We start from the raw sequence: 17,573 nt of genomic DNA, 5'->3' as shown, positions 1-17,573 counted from the left end.
ACATATGAATTAATTTCAAGTATAATAAAGACCTAAACATAAGAAGGAAAAATTTATCTCTGTTAGTTAAATTCAAAGTATGTTCATAATAAAAGCAAACTAGCAACTTTCTTTTTCTAGCAAAGGGTACCAAGACCCCAAACTAAAATCATACCTTTGATCTTATCAAAGCCAAGGATATCACTTTGGGCAATGAGCTTATTTTCTGCTTAAGCCTTATTGGAGGTAACTTGGTATTTCGTAACATCAGAACCCTTTTAGAGAGTCTGTTGTTTAGTGTTCCTGAGTAATTCTCCACATTCACTTTCTGCCATATGAAGACAGATATCCTTCTGACCAGCACTGGGAAATAAAAGCATGACCAATGTGTAGGCTGCTCTAGTTGCCACATGGCTCACCCAGGAGGCTGACAGTACTATTGTGGTTTTGAGATCGTCTCCAACTCTATGGGGTTTGGAGAGCTCATAGGGAGCGTTTTCCAAATTTTGATTTGGAGCTCTATGATACAAAGCACAGTCTGCCATCAAACTCAGATGCAGTGCTGTCCCTTCCTCTGCATTTCTGGGTCAGTAGCCCCAACCAGGAATCATGACTTTCCATCAACATGCGTTTTACGTGGTCCTCTGGCACAAGGCAAAAGATGACCTCAAATGATTTGAAACCTAAGCAGAAGGTTGGAAAGAAAATATAATATTGTCTCAGTAAGAGTCCAAATTCCTTTCTGTCTTTACTGGCAATAGCCCGCAGAAGACTGTCTAGTTAATTATGATAAATTCACCTCATTTCTTTCCCTGTGTGAGACAGAATTCAAACCACTGATTGGTGAGTCGCTTCAGAAAAATGAAGATAGGAAATTGACTCCCCATTTATTATGGAAGTAATAATATGCTCCAGGTAGGATGGATGAGCATCTATGCTCTGTACAGCACTCAGTCCATAGTTCCTCATGGTGACTAAGCTTCTCCTTCTTATTGTTATCAGCATTGTTGCTGCTGTTCTCTCTCTAGTCATGTATTTGCTATGTACCATCCCATGTTACAATGTTAGAGGCAGAACCCTGTCCATTCATGGAGTTTCATCTTCTCCAGGGAGATGCTAAGCTATTGAACATTCATGATACAATTATTATTAAAAGATCTTCAGTTTCACCATATTTCAGGTTGCTAGGAAAGAGTTTATTGATCAAATATTCTAGGCAACAAGTTGTTCAACTTACTAGGAATATTTAAGATGAATGTTAACACACATGGGGAAATTTTAAATATAATATTGGGAAAGCCAATCGAACGATGAATAAAGGAATAAAGACACATCTTGTAAGAAAAAAGGATTTCTTTGGAGTTGTGAGCCAAGGCCTGGATCTGATGTAAGCCAGAGTTTGCACCTTCATGACTTCACCAGCAGATGCAGCTGTCGAGTACAGGAGGCCTCACAGACAGGAACCCACATGCTGGACCCTGAGACCACTCTGCACAGTATGGCAGGGGAAGCCTCACAGACAGGGCATCCATGTGCTGAACTTGGGCACTGTTTTAGACAGTTTTTGTGTTGCTCTGACTAAAAGACCTGACAAGGACAACTTAGAAAAGGTCAAGTTTGCTTCAGCTCATGGTTTCAGAGTTTCAGTCTGTGGTTAGCTGAGTCCATAGCTATGGGCCTGAGGTGAGGAAGAACATGGCAGAAGGGTGTGGTGGAGGAAAGCAGCTCAGAATATCAGACCCAGGAAGCAGAGAGAGGTCTGCTCACCAGGGACAAAAATCTAAACCCTAAAGGCAAGTTCCTAGTGGCCTACCTCCTCCAGCTGCACCATGCCTGCCTACAGTTACCACTCAGTTAATCCATTCAAGTGGATTCATACACTGATTAGGTTACAGATCTCCTAACCTAATGATTCACCTTTGAACATTCTTGCATTGTCCCACACACGAGCTTTTGGGCAACATCATATATCCAAACAATAACATTCCTCCCCCGGCTCCCACCAAGCTCATATCCATCTCACAATGCAAAATACATTTAGTTCATTTCCAAAAGTCCCCATAATCTTAACAGTTACAGCATTGTCAAAAATTCAAGTCCAAAATCTCATCTGAGTCTCAAGGTAAACTCTTAGCTCTGAATCACCACGAAGATCAATACAAAATTGCATGTTCAATATATAACGGCACAGAGTAAACATTTGCATTCCAAGAGGGGAAAAGAGGGGCATAGAAAGAAGAGATAGGAACAAAGTAAGACCAAAATCCAGCTGGACAAACGAGTCCTGTAGCTTCACGTCCATTATCTGGGGAACATGGCATTATGATACTTTCCTTCAGAAGGGCTTCTGCAATTCTGCCCCATGACCTTGTTGGTTATAGCCCCCATGGCCGCTCTCCTTAGTGTATGAAACAAAATCCAAACCACAGATCGGTGAGTTGCTTTAGAAAAATGGAGATAGGAAATTGACTCCCCATTTATTATGGAAGTAATAATATGTCCCATGTAGGATGGTAGAGGCTTAAATACAGCATCTAATGTGGAATGTCTGTTGAGGGAAACTGCAGGAATCCACTTGTCTCTGTTTAATTCCTGTAGCTTTTCTGGGCAGACATTTCTGGCATCTCTTAAACTTGAGGGTCTTCACTGCAGCTTTGGCTTCCTTGTCATGTCAGGCATCACCCTTTCAGGGTCTGCCTGCAAGGATTCAAACCCTGATGCCCCCTGTCTTGGTTCCCAGGCCTTTTTTTGAAATCTCACTGGAAGCCTCCATGACTCCCTAAGTCTAGCAACCTACATTCCTGCAGAACCAGCACCACACAGTTAATCCCAAGCTCTGCTACCCTCTCAAGAAATAGTCCAGCCTCCTGAGACCATGGCTGGAGTGGCCTCTGAGTGCCTGGGTAGCTAAGTGTGGTGAAACAACTTCCAAGGATCTCCCTGTGCAAGCAGGGTCTCTTCTCAAAGAAATTTTTATTTTTACACCCTTTATTCTGAGATAGGTATGATCTTGCCAATTCCTGAGATGCCCTTATGCCGTCTTTCCTGTTATTTCTGAGTAAAGCACTTAGCCTCTCTTTAGTGGATATACTTCCTTTAACAATCACAACTACCTGAGCCCCAGCTGTACTCACACTTTTCTGGAAAAATTGCAAGAATTTTTAGAATCATTCTGCTTTCTGATTTTGGTTATTACAGCAAACTTGGCTGAAAACCATAAGCAATATTAATGCCACACCCTGAATGCTGTGCTGTCTAGATATTTCCTCCAACCAGATTAATTAGGCCATTGTCTTTAAATTCAGCTTCACAGAAAGTCACAAGAACATGGGCATAATGTAGAGAATTTCTTTGCCAGAATGTAACATGAACTGCCTCTTGTTCAGTTTCCAATAGTGTGCTGCTTCTCCTCTGAAACCTGGTGATCCCAGTCTACTGTCCACAGTCTTGTCGGCATTCTAGTATTATAAGCTCCCACCTGAATCACTGGTTAAGCAAAATGTACAACACTCTAAAGCTTTTCCAGCTTGCATATTTAACCTTTTCAAAATTCCTGCCCCAGCTTCTGAACCACTTGGTCAGGTTAGTCACAGCAACAACCCTACTCCTGGTACCAGTTTCTATTTTAGTAAGTTTTTATGTGACCAAAAGACCTGATAAGAACAACTTCAAGGAGGGAAACTTGGTTTTGGTTTACAATTTCAAAGAGAGGATATACACTGTGGTGAATTCATTTATGTGCATAGCATAAATGAATACAGCACAGTGAATTTCACCTTCATGTATATCTACAAATCACTAATTTTTAAAAAGAAAAAACATTTTTTAAGATATGCATTTCATTTCAAATGTTATTTCATCTTTGAGAGAGGAGAGATATGGGGAGATGTCCAGCATCTCAGGTGTTCTTCCTGACGAAGAGGTGTAAGCCACCTGAGAAATTAAAGTCTAGAATAATTAGTGAAGAATCATAAACAAGTAATCATAAAGATATTTTCAAAAGTGGAGCCCTTGATAGGGTTAGTCCACATGGGTGGAGCTGGACAAAACATGGCAGTTTATATAAGGGGGTCCATTAAAGGCAGAGATAAGGTTTCAAGGGCAGAGTCTTGCTTGTGATGTCTTGCAGCCAGCAGGTTCACTGGCATCTTGGCAGGTCACACCCATCTCCGGTGCTGTGTGGGACGTGGCAGAGTGGCATCGAAATTCACAATGTCTCTGGGAAGTCTTACACAGAGGAAACGTCCACTGGAAGTTCCCAGACACCAGATGTTTCTATTCATTAGGCTGTGATGCTGACAAAGTCCACACTCAGCCCAAGGACGGCTCGCACTAGAGAGAAAGAGAGAGCACACTCTGCTCACCAGAGACAAAATCTAAACCCCAAGGTCATGCCCTGGTGACCTACTTTCTCTAGCCACACCCTGCCTGCCTATAGTTACCCCCACCTAATTCTGTTCAAGTAGATCCAACCACTGATTCATCTCACAATCTGATCTTTCACCTCTGAAGATTCTTTCGTCTTCTCACACATGAGCTTTTGTGGACACTTCATATTCAAATCATAACAGGCACCTTTCTCCACAGTGTGGTTGAGGATGCTTCACAATTTGACTATGAGTCCACTCACCATAATGTAGAAGAATCCTAACATCATTTATTAGTTTGTATATTTGTTTCTTTCTTTATTCATATTTTAATTGGGAACTTGGAAATTATGAAACATAAATAAATGAATACACCACAGTGAATTTCACCTTCATGTATATCTACAAAGCACTAATTTTAAAAAAGGAAAAACGTTTTTAAGATATACATTTCATTTCAAATGTTATTTCATAGTTTTGATAGCACTTTTATGTACAATATCTCCTTGAAAACTCTTTATCAAGGTAGGCAAGTTTTGTTATCTCTAATTTCTTGACCAACTTAAGACTCAAAAAGATTCATCAACATGCCCTATGTCTTGTATTTAATAAGTTAATAGGTAAGGGTGCCAGGTTTGGATGTTGGATTTCTGACCCAAAAGCCACCATGCTTTTTTCTACACTCCAGATTGATCAAACTGAATGCAAAGGTCAGTAATATGAATTTCCACGTTCATGGAATCCAGAAATACATGGGCATACATAATTAAGGTAACTAAGACTTTTAACTTTAGGAGTGCTCTTTCTTTGAGCACTGAAAGAGAAGATGAAAGAATGATCTGAGAATCATCCACAAAACAAATTCTAGGAACATTGGCCTTAGTAACCTTCCCAAAGATGAGCTACTAATGTAAGATTTTACAAGAAATGAAATAGAAATCAATTATAATTTACTTTTATAATTCTATTTCTTTAGTGAATTCAAGTCAATTGAGTGCAAGTTATAAATAGAAAGCTCTAAAATTGTATGATATATGCTTAGTTGTCTAGTGTCTTGAACATATCTTACAAGAATTAATACTTAAAGCCAATGTATAGACAAAGAACACACATCAACTGTTTTATTCACATATTATCTCTGTTGAAGAGTTGTTTCACTAGACACACCTACACATGTGCTAGTGACTGGTATCCCAGTTTCCCAGGGACTCAGGGATTCATGGGACATGGGGACTTTGATAAAGCTGGAACAGCCATAGGAAAACCAGGACAGATGGTCCCCCTCCTAATGGTCTGGTCCTGAAGAATTATTTTACTATGCTATGATAGGGCGATGGTTCCAGTAGCTAACCAGGAATGAAATTGTGTGCCAGTGTGTAAACTAAGCTAGTGAGCTGATATTTCTTTTTAGATTTTTTTTCCTCAGGTTTACAAAATTCTTTACTTCTTTCTTTTGCTGACACCTCTGAATTCTAAATTTATTTAGTACTAGTAGTTAAGAAAATAAAAGTCCTGAGTCCAACTTCCTGAAAATTACAATATATCTTTTGAGTGTAGACTATGGATATTACAGAGAGATTAAGATGTGTAGTCTTTTTAATTTAAAAATTACTGATCAGGATTAGATCTGGTAATACACTAAATGGATTAAGAAGATAAAAGTGTGTTTTTCTCTTATGTAAAGAAGTCAGGGGCAGATAGCCCAGGAGAGGCTAGCTGGCTTCATGATCATAAGAAACCCAGGCTTCTGTATTGTTCTATGAAGGCTCGTGGTCTGAAATGGTTACTGAAATTCCAGCCATCATTACTACATTCCAATCAGACAGAAGGAAGAAGAAGGAAATCATATGTAGCATTTCAAGAATGGTCAGAACCATGGAACCATATCCAGCTACTTACAATGCTGGAAAATGTTGACTTGACTTTAGTGGCCATATGTGCCACTAAAACTAGAATTCTATTACTTAGGAAAAGAGGTAAATTGGGTATAAGAGAACAGACTCGATGCTGTAGCAGTTTCTGTTTTTATGACTCAAGGATTACTTTATTTTCTTCCTTGCCCCAAACATACAGTTACTCTAAGAAGTTAAAAGGCCCTTGCTTTTACTTTTGTTAGCATACGAGTGCACATTTGTCTGGTCCACATCAACTGGGGCTCTTAATAAACAGGTCTGTCTAATCCAGGAGGAAACGTGTAAGGGAGTTGCAGCGGAGCCCAACTCTGCCTGAGTCTGGGTGGGTTTGATTCTCCCTGCTGAGAGCTCAGGTCATACAGACAACAGCAAGACAGGGCCTCAAGTGGCGGGGCCTATGTCAATGATGTGATTTTCCCAGGGTCTGAGACTGGCCTCTCAGCTCATAATTGCGAATAATTTTCTTAGAGACTCATCAGCCTGGTTTTGTGAGTCTCATGAGCGAAATGAAACTGCAATGATATCATGAACATCCTCAAAAATAATTAGATTTGAGGGAGTTTCATTGCCTAAAGGCACAAAGAGTCCAACCCCCGCCCCCTTTCCTGAGAAGATCCAGGAGAAATAGGTAACTTGTCAGAGGACACTCAGCTAGTTATAAAATTACCTCTGGCCTTATTTGCAAATCTACATGCAGGAAATGATCTGCATCTGTTCCGGCCCCATCTTTAGAAGGACACTTGAGGCCTGTGGTTCACCTACTTCAGGAGCAGCTTTTAAACACCAGCTGCTGCATGGGTCCACAGGAAGATACCAGTGCCCCTAGATGGGACCAGGTTGTGCCAACCTCTCCCTTGGGCGCTGGAGTTATTGCTTGGTTCCCAGATTTCTAGTTCTCCCCAGTGACCACAGCTTGCAGGTACCACGCTGTCTCTGGGGAACTCAGATAATGCATGTTTGTTTTGTGTTTAAACAGTGGGAAAATTGTATATGCTCATGGAATCATCAAATTGGAAGAGACCTTGAGATCATGTTTCCTCAATTCCTTGACTTCTCAGGGGAGAAAACTAACCTCCAGCAAGATGAGGACCTTGACTTGGCCAAGATCCTGTCTCTTACTTAGCATTTAGGGGAAACCCAAATTAATTAATAATTGCTATTTACATAATCAGTTGGTCCCTGAAAACTAATTGCCTACTTTAGATGAAAAGGGAAAAGTGAGGTTCTTCAAAGCCTGCCTCACACTTAGAATCAGATGCCAGAAGCTAGTTTTACAAAACATTTTATTTACAGCAGAGCTTTACAAAAATAAAATTAATACAAACCATTTTACAATATAATTTACACAACTATCCTCTTCAAAAAGGGATGTTTGACCATAACACATAAACTACATTCATATTCGTTAAGTCACTTTGTGGTATAAATACGTTTTTATCATAATTTTCTGTAGCAAAAGTACATACCAAGAAGAATGAACAGTGGACAACAAATCCTGTTTTGTAATTCTTCCAATGCAAAATTCGTCTCTGGCCAAAAATAAATTAACCAAAGCAAAGCAGAACAGTCGTCCCTCTGTTCAACATGCACAGTTCTTTTCAATTATCTGGAGTTTATCTGACAGCGACACCGCATTAATCTGAAATCGCGCGGCACCGAGTCTGGTAACAGTACCCCGAAGCCTTCTCCAGTGTCTCCCTTCCGCTGTTTACTCTGGATTGTGCCAAGGTAAATACAGGCCCAAAATGACTCTGGCAGTCGTGGGTCTCAAGTGTTCTCCTTGTGCACCGAACTTCGGAGCCTCCTGGAGGCTGGCGGCTTGTCAGCCAGGATGACCTTGGCTCCAGCGCCAGCACCAGGCCTAGGAGACATACTGCGCCCCTCCATGCGGTTGGACCTCGGTGACGCCCCACCCGACCACATTGCCCCGGCGGCTGCAGGACTCGGGCCCCGCGGCCTCGGCCACCTCCTCCGGGCGCAGCGCGCGGTCCCACACGTTCAAGGCCGTCACTCTGCCCGCGAAGGCCCGGGCCTCGTCGAAGCCGCCGACACAGCAGCCATTCTTCTCCTGGCCCAGCTGCAGCGCGCCGCCCTCGGGGACCACGTGGCCCCTGGCCTTCCCCGCCGCGGCTGCCACCAGCTCGCCATCGGCCCACAGTGACGCGCGCCCGTCTGCGGAAGTCCAGGTGCCGCACAGGTGGGTCCACCTGCCCGGGGAGACCGCGGTGTCGGCCACCAGCGTGTTCTCCTCTCCGCCCACCACAAACGCTGTGGACCCAGGGCTGAGGTACAGCTGGATCTCGTAGGGACTCCTCTTGGTGCCGTAGGAGAACAGCACGGTCTTGTTCAGTACCTCTGTGGCTTTGACCCAGATGCACACACTGAGGGACTCGAGCGTCATGGGTCTCACGGGGTGCACGCTTCCAAAGATCTTCTTGGAACGCATGGGGAATAAAAGCGCCGTTTCGCAGCCTAGAGCAGCAAGAAGTTAGGAATAGGAAAAAAACAAACCTCAGAACTAGGTTGCACTTAGTTATTTTAACACAGGCACGTTAATAACTATAATTGACAACTATGTGCAGTGTTACATTATCACTTAAGGGGCCTCCCGTCTAATCTCTGTAGAGCAAAGAAAATGAAAAGAAAGTCATCTTACTCAATGAAGCATCTGGATAGAGAAGTGAACACGCGGATAGGCCACCCAGTCCAAACCCAGTAATATCGATCTCCCCTCCCACTTAACGTTTTTTTTTTTTTTTTAATCACCATGAGCCAACTTCAGACAATGAGCCTATAATTCCCAGGGGTTCAGAGCTCAACTGACTTTCCTCTTCTTGACTTCTCTAGCCTCCTAAAATAATAAACTCGTGAAACCCAGTGGACCTGCCTCATTATATGTGGCTGTTCTCCACATTTTGTCTTTTCCAACAAAATTGTAGCACAATGATGTTATTGGAGAATACATTTTAATATACCACATGTTCTCAGATGTTTGAAGTTGTGAACTTTTAAAAGTTTTCAGAAAAATAATCTTTGAAAGCCAACAATGTATAATAATGATGACTAATCAGTATTCATTCTGGGCACTAGATACTGTGCTAATCCATTGGTATGTTATTTTAATCCGTCCTCACACCAACCCTAAAAAATAGACTTTTATTCCCATTTTACAGATGAGAAAATGAGGCAAAAAGAACTTGTCTGTGCTTCCATAGTTGATACGTTTTAAAACTGGAATTTTAACTTACGCAGTCTGGTTAGAGAAGCCACACCTTAAACATACTGCTTCCAAATAATAAAATCCTTGGTTTGGGCTAGGAAGCTGGAATTCAATTTATTTTGCTGCTCATGAGTACTATGCAGCTTTTGATGAGTCCCATCATCTCCCCAGGCCTCACTGTTATCTATAAAAAGCCCTTCTATTTCCCAAGTCTATAAGCCACAAGTAGACAGCACTCAAGAAAAACTGGGTAGTCCAAGGAGATGCTTAAAAATTCCTACTTTGTTCACATCCTTATAAATATTAGTTGAGTGGTAATAGAAAAGCTTAAGAGGAATTAATTCTTCCAAGGGTCCTAGTTTGAGAACATATTTCTGCTAAGGAAGACTTCTGAGGAGAGGACTTTCAAACTTGGGGTGAGAGTTCATGAACTCCCACCTCTGTCCTTCTCAAGGCCACAGGAGAACCAGGGAGCTGGGGATGCTACAGGGAAGACCTTCCAGGGTCTTTTGGAAATGATGATATTGAAACTTTAACAGGTGGGCTTTCTGTGTGACAAAGAATTTTTTAAAAAACTAAATTAGAGCCAGACATTCACTTTATAACAAGCTAAAGGTGTGCTCTAAGATGGTTTTGAAAATAGACTCCCAGAACATTTCAACACTAACTGGTGAATAGGAAGAACTTGCAGGAACCAAACACCCATGCAAGGGGTTGTGTAAACTGTGTTCAGCTCCTACAAATGGCTGTGAGCTGGCTTTGTCCTGAAAAGATTAAGCACATGTGGACTTAAACTTTTAGTGATGGTTAAAAGAAAGCCTGAAGTTCATGAAATCATATAAAAGTAACTACAATTCTAATGCACAAAACTGATCCTGCTACTCTGGAAAAATGCAATCTGTTCCCTGAAAAAGTTAATGCCAAGGTTTTAAAAATTAATTTTTAAAATGAAATTACCAAGTCTGAATTTTTTCTAGATGCAGGCATTAATTAAAAAATAAAGTTCATAGAACAAAAGATTACCCTATCCCAGGGCATGGGAGATATTCTGGTCTGTTAAATTTTAGTCAAGTGGTGTTCAAGAGAGTGCCTACTGCAATCTAATTAACTGACTTCCTGTTTAAATAAGCCGAGGAGGTCAGGATCGCATTCCAGAGCATTCCTGGCTGTGTCTGGGAGACCCTGCTTCTCTCTAGGCTGCGCTGCTATATGCCTTCATAGAGTGGAGCTATGTGTTGGCTTTTTTTTGGGGTGGGGGTGGGGGGGCTTCCTTTAGGGGCCAGTGACTGAGGTTCTTTATGCCTCTTTAAAATGTCAGAAACTCTCTCATGAAATGGCTTTTAACTAAGATGTTTTCCTAATTATATTCACAAAGACCAAACAAAATTAAAACCAGCTTCTTAGAAAGCTGACAACAGAAAGATTAGGAATCCCTTAGGATCTGAACTGGCAGGAGACCAGAGGACAAATTAAAGCTTTTGGGTAAAAGTATTATTGAATGTAGTAAGAATTGACATTTAGAATTCACAAGTATATCCCTCTTCTGCTGTAACTAATATGCAAAAGTGAAGAAGAAAATTAGGGCAGCTCTTCTGTTTTTCGGGTACATTTGTGTACACTGGCTTTACGTGGTTTGCAAAGCACAGAAATTTCATGCATTAACATAGAGAAATTATCATTTGTTTCCTCTCACATGAAGGCTGTATTTTATATTCAACTCTATGTTTTGTCTCCTCTGAAGCCCTATTTAATATTTAAGAAAATATGCCCTGTACTGCTAAACAGTCCTCTGATACTTGGCAAAAATCCACATTCTGGCATGGTTTCCAAGAGTTTAAAGGAACCACGTTCTCACACATGCTATAACTCCTTGCCTTATCTGGTAGAAGTTGTTTTATTGGAAATGATGGAAAGGATGGCATTGTTTGGTTGTTTTTGTTTCTGGAGGTTCTTGTAAAAAGTTTGATTTTCTGACATGACACGAATTTTCTAAAACAATCCCAAATGATTATTACGTCACCATTTCTTAGAAATTTTGACTAAGAAAGAGTATTACTTAGCTCCAAGTCTTTTTTTTTTTTCTTTCTTTCTTTGACCAACTTCAAAACGCATTATCTAGGGAACCCAAGTCTGTTGGGAGGTTCATGGATGTCACGGGGTCTGTTCCCATAGGTTGCACCTAGTGGGGACTGCCTTTCTTCGCGGCCCTGATCCTCTGGGTCAGGCAGGACAGCCTGCACCTAACTCTGGCAGGTCTCGCACGCCCTCCTTCTTCCACCGTCCAACCAATTCCACAGACCCTGGGCGCTGGCGGGAGAGGAGGAGCCCTAAGGAACTGCTGACCCTTTGGGAGATCATATTCTGCCAAGTCTCCGGCTGGGAATAGGCAGGGAGGAGGAGCCGGCGGGACCCCTGAAATAGCGCGGGAAACCAGAGCTCCAGCAGAGAGCGGAGCAGGACAAAATTAGAAGACGTGGAAATCCCTAACGGAGGGAAGCTGAGCCGCGCGAGTCACGGTCACAACCGGCCAATGAAGCCCCTGCAGCGCCTGGCGGGATAGGGTGTCAGCGGCCTTTGACTGATGGCCAAGCCCCAGCCTTCCTCTGGGCGGCCCAGGCTGGGGATGATTCTAAGGGCAAGCTCCGCCTCGCGTGCAGCTCTGTGCCCGTGGCCTGGCTTGCAGCAGCAGAGCTCCGCAGCGTTTCTGCTGCAGAGGAGCCGCGTCTCGTACCCGCGCCGTGCTTACCTGCCGGCAGCCAGCGCCCGGCCGCCCAGCCCTGCAGGGCGCGCAGCTCGGCCTGCGTCCGCCGCAGCTCCTCCAGCAGCGCGCCCTGCGCCTCTGCGCCCTCCAGGCGCGCCAGCCTGCGGCCCGCGTCGCGGCTCGCCCGTAGCAGCTCATCCAGCGCGCCCTCCAGCCGGGCCTCCGCGGGGCACGGCCGCGCCAGGCCTCCGGCCAGCCGGCCCAGCTCCGCGCGCAGCCTCGGCAGCTCGCCGCGCAGCAAGTCGTCGGTGGCCTGCAGCAGCATGCCCTCGCGCATCTGCGAGTTCTCCAGCATGATGAACAGCTTGTCCCACTCCGAGTGCTCCCGGCTGCAGTCGCACGGCGTGGCTAGAGCGGAACACACAGGTTACCGCCAGGTCTCCGTTGGGAGTGCTCGGTGAAAGCCGACCTCCCTAGGTGGTCCCCGGGCACAGCCTAGTCCCACCCAGCACCCCGCTTCCTTTTAAGGACCGTAAAACAGCACGTAAATATCTCAAAAATGAAGGAAACCAGTCCCAGAGAGTTTAGGTTGAACTCTAGGAAATTGCCGTTTTTGCAGCTAGAGTTAGCTAAATGTCCAACTCACGATGTATCTGTTGCAGAAAAAACTTTCGAAACCTCCCGCTTTCCTCAAGTATCTCTCCCTTTTGCAAAAGCAAACAATCATCTTTAGCTTGTTCCCTTAGCTACAAAGTACATGTAGCTTATTTAGACCAAAAGGAGCGCGATAGGCAATTGGGATTAGCAGAGAAAGTTGAAAGGAACTTACAGTCCTCAGTGGGATGGAGTTCGTTGAATATTTCGTTGTCCATGTTCACATACATGAGATCATAATCATCCGAGTTCTCGGCCAACGCTGCAGCGCAGACGGCGCAAAGCAAAACCACAGGGAGATGCATTGCGGGAGGAGACCAGTTCTTCCCTGGCTGGCGGGAGGGGAGCAGGCAGGGGCTCCGGTGAGGGAGAGCGGGGAGTGAGAGGGAGAGGCTGAGCCAGAGCTTAATAAACCCGGCGAAGCCTGAATGGGGATGAGTAATGCCGGTGGCACCGCACCGCACCGGAGTTCCCCTGGATTTGGGGGAGGGGGCTGGATGGGAGGGCGAGGGGGACGTGGAAGTTGCGCAATATTAAGCCACAAAGTTTACACTGCAGTCAGATTAATAGGAGGAGGGTCAGAGGGGAAAGAAGGGAGAAACCGGGCTTGACAGTCCCCCTGGATTCGCTGTTGTAACTTGAATTGTGAGCGCTAGGGATGAGGGGGCGGGGGAGAGACGTAACTCATCGGGAATGGAGGTGTGAATGCAAATAATCATTTCGGCATTTGGTGTGAGTTTTTATTATTTCACAACCATTTACAGAAAACTTTTTTTTTTCCACTTGTCCTTTGGACACTTTTCCGCTATGAAAATGGCTCTCTGATTCCAAGATAAACCAACACAAAGAATTTCTCTGACTCTAGAAGCAAAGTTGCTTCTGAGTTATCTTGTCTTTAATCCTTTAGGATTGCAACTATACTTTTACAAATACATTTCAGATAGCAGGCACAGTACAAATGGGTAAGCCTAAAATGGAAAGGAGCTGGGGGAGAGGGTATAAAATGGCTTTAGGCCTGTTTCTTTTCATAACCTAGTATTACATGGACGTTATGTTATTCTGTGAGGCTTAGAGGAAAGGATCATATGATAAAAGTAAATTTAGTAACTCCTTCTGACAAAATATGGAGAACTATGGCAACTGAAAAGTCTCCTGTAAAAACATCTAGCAACAAATTTTAAAAATCTAGAAATGTGTTTACATTATAATAATATTAATAAAAACTTAAAACATTTAGGTGGGTTCCAAAGCCAGATGGTGTTACACTACAGGCCTGTAATCCCAGGGACTCAGGAGGCTGAGGCAGAAGGATCACAAGGTCAAGGTCAGCCTGGGCAATTCAGCAAGACCCTATCTCAAAGAGAAGGGCCGGGGCTGAGGATGTAGCTCAGTGGTAAAGTGCTCAATAAAATAAGAAAACTATCCAGTACCAGAAGGGTAGGGGCAGGGTCAAGGAGGATGGGTCATCAGCCATAAGCAAGTATAGATGACTATGTGGGAACAGAGCTTGGGCAGAGGATGGGTTGTTAGATGTGAGACCTTCCTAGGGCCAGGACCCTCAGAGGTCTACAGATTAGACTTCAGGGGTAAAACCCCACTCTGCCCAAGCATGAGAAAACAGGAATCAAGTGTGGCTCTCTTCCACTGAACCCTACAAGACACCTAAGGGTTGATGACTTTGAGCCTCAAATGTTTGGATTGCAGAGTCATACCATCTGCCACAATAAAAAATGATGCACAATCATGGATATTTCAACATGTGGAGGAATGAACTATCATACCTGAGAAATCAACAGAGCCAAAACAGTAAAACACCTCTCCTAATAACTTCATTTATTTAAAATCTCAGCTCAAAACTAGAAAATAAGTTTAAAATTATTCCAAGAACTAAAAGAAGGAAGTAGGAATATGAGAAGGAATAAGATATTGTCACACTGATTGACGCACACCTGTAATCCCAGCAGATCTGGAGGCTGAGGCAGGAGGATCCTAAGTTCAAAGCCACCTTCAGCAATTTAGTGAGGCCCTAAGCAATTTAGCAAGACCCTGTGTCTAAATAAAAAGTGGCTGGGAAGGTGTGGTTAAGCACCCTTGGGTTCAATTCCCAGTACCAAAAAAAAAGTAAAAGACTAGGTAGGTTTTCTTAATAATTAAATATAACTTCTAAAACTTAATAAACTAATAGAAAATTTTACAAGTGCACGGAATTGATTAAAAGGCAAATTGGTCAAAGCTAAAGAGAGTATTAATGACCTGGAAGACAGACATGAGAAAATAAACCAAAATACACTCATTTTTCTGTTTGGTTTCTAAAATCCTTTCAATGTTTGTTTAGGGGAATGATTTTTTAAAAAGTTAATTTTTTCTTTGCTCAAGACTGTTTGTTGTAATTTTTAGGACAACCTCCAAAACCAAAAAGAAATGGATGTCCAAATACAAAGAATAGGGATAATTAAAAACAAACAAAAACAACCCCAAACCTCTTTGATCTATTTAATAGAACATTAGAGGAAAGAAAGGCTAAGAAAAATCAAGATCCACAAAAAGCACAATAGGATGTGGCTAAAAACAAGTCCAAATAGAACAATAATCACCACAACTGAAACATTTTTTTTCCTTAAGAGACAAAGGTCATCAGATAGGAATATTTTGAAAATTCAATTATATGTCACTGTCACTTCTGATAGAGACCAACATCTAAGACATAAAAGAAATGTTGAAAGTTAAAAAAAATAATAATAAAATGGAAAGGAATGAAGGTAACCTATGAGGCAAAAAGAAAAAAAAAAAAACTGTTTAAAACACCAGTACAGCTGTGTTACTATCAGGTAAAACCAATATCTAGGGTAGTGGCACAATTAAAAACAAGGATAGTCTCAAAGGATAATTAAATTAAATTATGATTAACAAAACACTTCACACTTGGAAGTATCTAGTAACATTTCAGAAAATATATATCACAAATTGACAGAATTATAAAAGAAATTAACAAATCGCTGATCATAGAGGGAGAAGTTAACAAAATTGGTGAATTCATCTGTGGCTATAGGACACAGAAACTTCAACCACATAATTTAGAAGTTGTTGTAATACAGTATACAGTGCCTGACAGTTTGATAGGCAATTTCTACCAAATATGCAAGGGACACATAATCCCCATCTTATTCTAAGTGCTTCTGATAAGAGAGTGTGCAGGAATGTGCTAAATTCATCTCATATGTCTTAGTACTTTTTTTTTTTTTTTTTTTTTTTGTGTGTGTGTGTGTGTGGTGCTGGGGATTGAACCCAGGGCCTTGTGCATGTGAGGCAAGCACTCTATCAACTGAGTTATATCCCTAGCCTTAATAATTATGATATAATTAATATAATTATAATACCAAAAAGAGAATGGACATTATTATAGAGGGATAGTGAGGTGATATCATTTAAAAACATAGATATTGATACTAAATAAAGAATATCCAAACAAACCCAGAAATGTATGCATAAAATACATCATAACTAAGTTGAGTTTATTCTGAGACTGCAAGATGATTAATCTGAGACCATCTATGAGTTTATTACATTAGCTGCTTCAATAAGAATTATATGATCATGTCAATAGATGGGAAAAAGCATTTGATAAAATTCAACCCTCAAATCAAACAAGAAAACAGATGGGAACTTACTTAGACAGATAAAAATACCAAAACCGTTAGGTTCCCATCAATGGGACATAATACCTGAGAAAAATCAACTCAGTAGAGGAAAGATTTATTTCCACTCATGAACTCAGAGGTTTGGGTCCTTGGTCACTGTGCACTGTTGCTTATGGGCCCTCAGTGAGGCAGAACATCATGGCGGGGAGGGTGTGGTAGAGCAAAGCTGCTGACCTCATGGCAGAGAGGAGGCAGAGATAGAGAAAGGGGCAAGGGACACGATATGCCCTTCAAGGACATGCTCCTATGACCTACTTCTCCAACCAGGCCCCACCCCTGAAGCTCCTATCACCTCCCAGTACCACCACAGGCAGACAAACAAGCCTTTAGTACATGGCCTTTGGGGGACATTTTAGATTCAAACCATAACAAAGACCAACACAAACAGATATAAATAGGACTGTATATTATAAAAGTATGTTTCCTTGAAAAGGTATTTGTTAAAAACAGGAATAACATAAGGGTGCTCAGGGATGTGGTTCTACTCACTGGAGAATAAGAGACTCCAGCCAGTGAGATAGGACGTCAGGACGTGAGATGAAAGAACATAAAGATGGAAAGAAAGAACCTCTCATCAATCATCACGCGTTGATTACCCACAAGCAGAAAACCCATAAGACTTAAAAGACATTATTAATAAAAGAATTGAGCGAGCTTTGCTAGATGGAAGAGCAACATACAAAAAAAATCTATTGCTTTCTTAATACTAGCAGATAAATTGAAAATATCCTTTGGTGGAGAAAGCTTCCATTTATAGTAGCAGCAACATATGTAGGATACCTCGGCATCAATTTAATAAAAGATACATAAGGCAGAGCCAATATTACAGCCCTTTCTTGAAAGACATAAAAAATATCTACACAGATGGAAAGATAAATCATATTCTTGAATGGGAAGACTTAGTGTCATGAAGATGTCAATTATACCAGTCTGTATATTCAATATGGAAAAAGAATCCAAGCCTATTTTTGAAGGAAGTTGATAAACTGTTGCTAAAATGTTTATATAAGTCATCCAAGAGGAATTTAAAGAAGCAGAAGG

At 42.1% G+C, this 17,573-nt stretch overlaps 2 protein-coding genes across 3 annotated transcripts in view; one reads left to right on the top strand and one right to left on the bottom strand.

Annotated features, from left to right (window-relative positions):
- Nucleotides 1-17,573, top strand: part of Veph1 (ventricular zone expressed PH domain containing 1) — a 217,734-nt gene that overhangs the window by 46,756 nt on the left and 153,405 nt on the right. The gene's annotated exons all lie outside the window — the stretch shown is intronic.
- Ptx3 (pentraxin 3) lies at nucleotides 8,121-13,139 on the bottom strand. Its single transcript, XM_076868761.2, has 3 exons — nucleotides 13,010-13,139; nucleotides 12,226-12,588; nucleotides 8,121-8,731 (listed from the first exon to the last, which is right to left on the bottom strand). Exons 1-3 carry the CDS (start codon nucleotides 13,137-13,139, stop codon nucleotides 8,121-8,123), a joined length of 1,104 nt encoding a protein of 367 aa, XP_076724876.2.

Source organism: Callospermophilus lateralis, chromosome 10, assembly GCF_048772815.1.
Source record: "Callospermophilus lateralis isolate mCalLat2 chromosome 10, mCalLat2.hap1, whole genome shotgun sequence".
NCBI lineage: Eukaryota > Metazoa > Chordata > Mammalia > Rodentia > Sciuridae > Callospermophilus > Callospermophilus lateralis.
Note: the sequence above shows the minus strand (reverse complement) of the source record. Positions and strands in the feature narration are given on the sequence as shown.

Excerpts from the sequence above, each read along its gene's own strand:
- Ptx3 (XM_076868761.2), bottom strand. The coding sequence starts at position 13,139 with ATGCATCTCCCTGTGGTTTTGCTTTGCGCCGTCTGCGCTGCAGCGTTG. Across the intron at positions 12,589-13,009 it reads ACTCCATCCCACTGAGGACT|CCACGCCGTGCGACTGCAGC; the intron begins GTAAGTTCCTTT and ends GTTCCGCTCTAG. Across the intron at positions 8,732-12,225 it reads CGGGCGCTGGCTGCCGGCAG|GCTGCGAAACGGCGCTTTTA; the intron begins GTAAGCACGGCG and ends TTGCTGCTCTAG.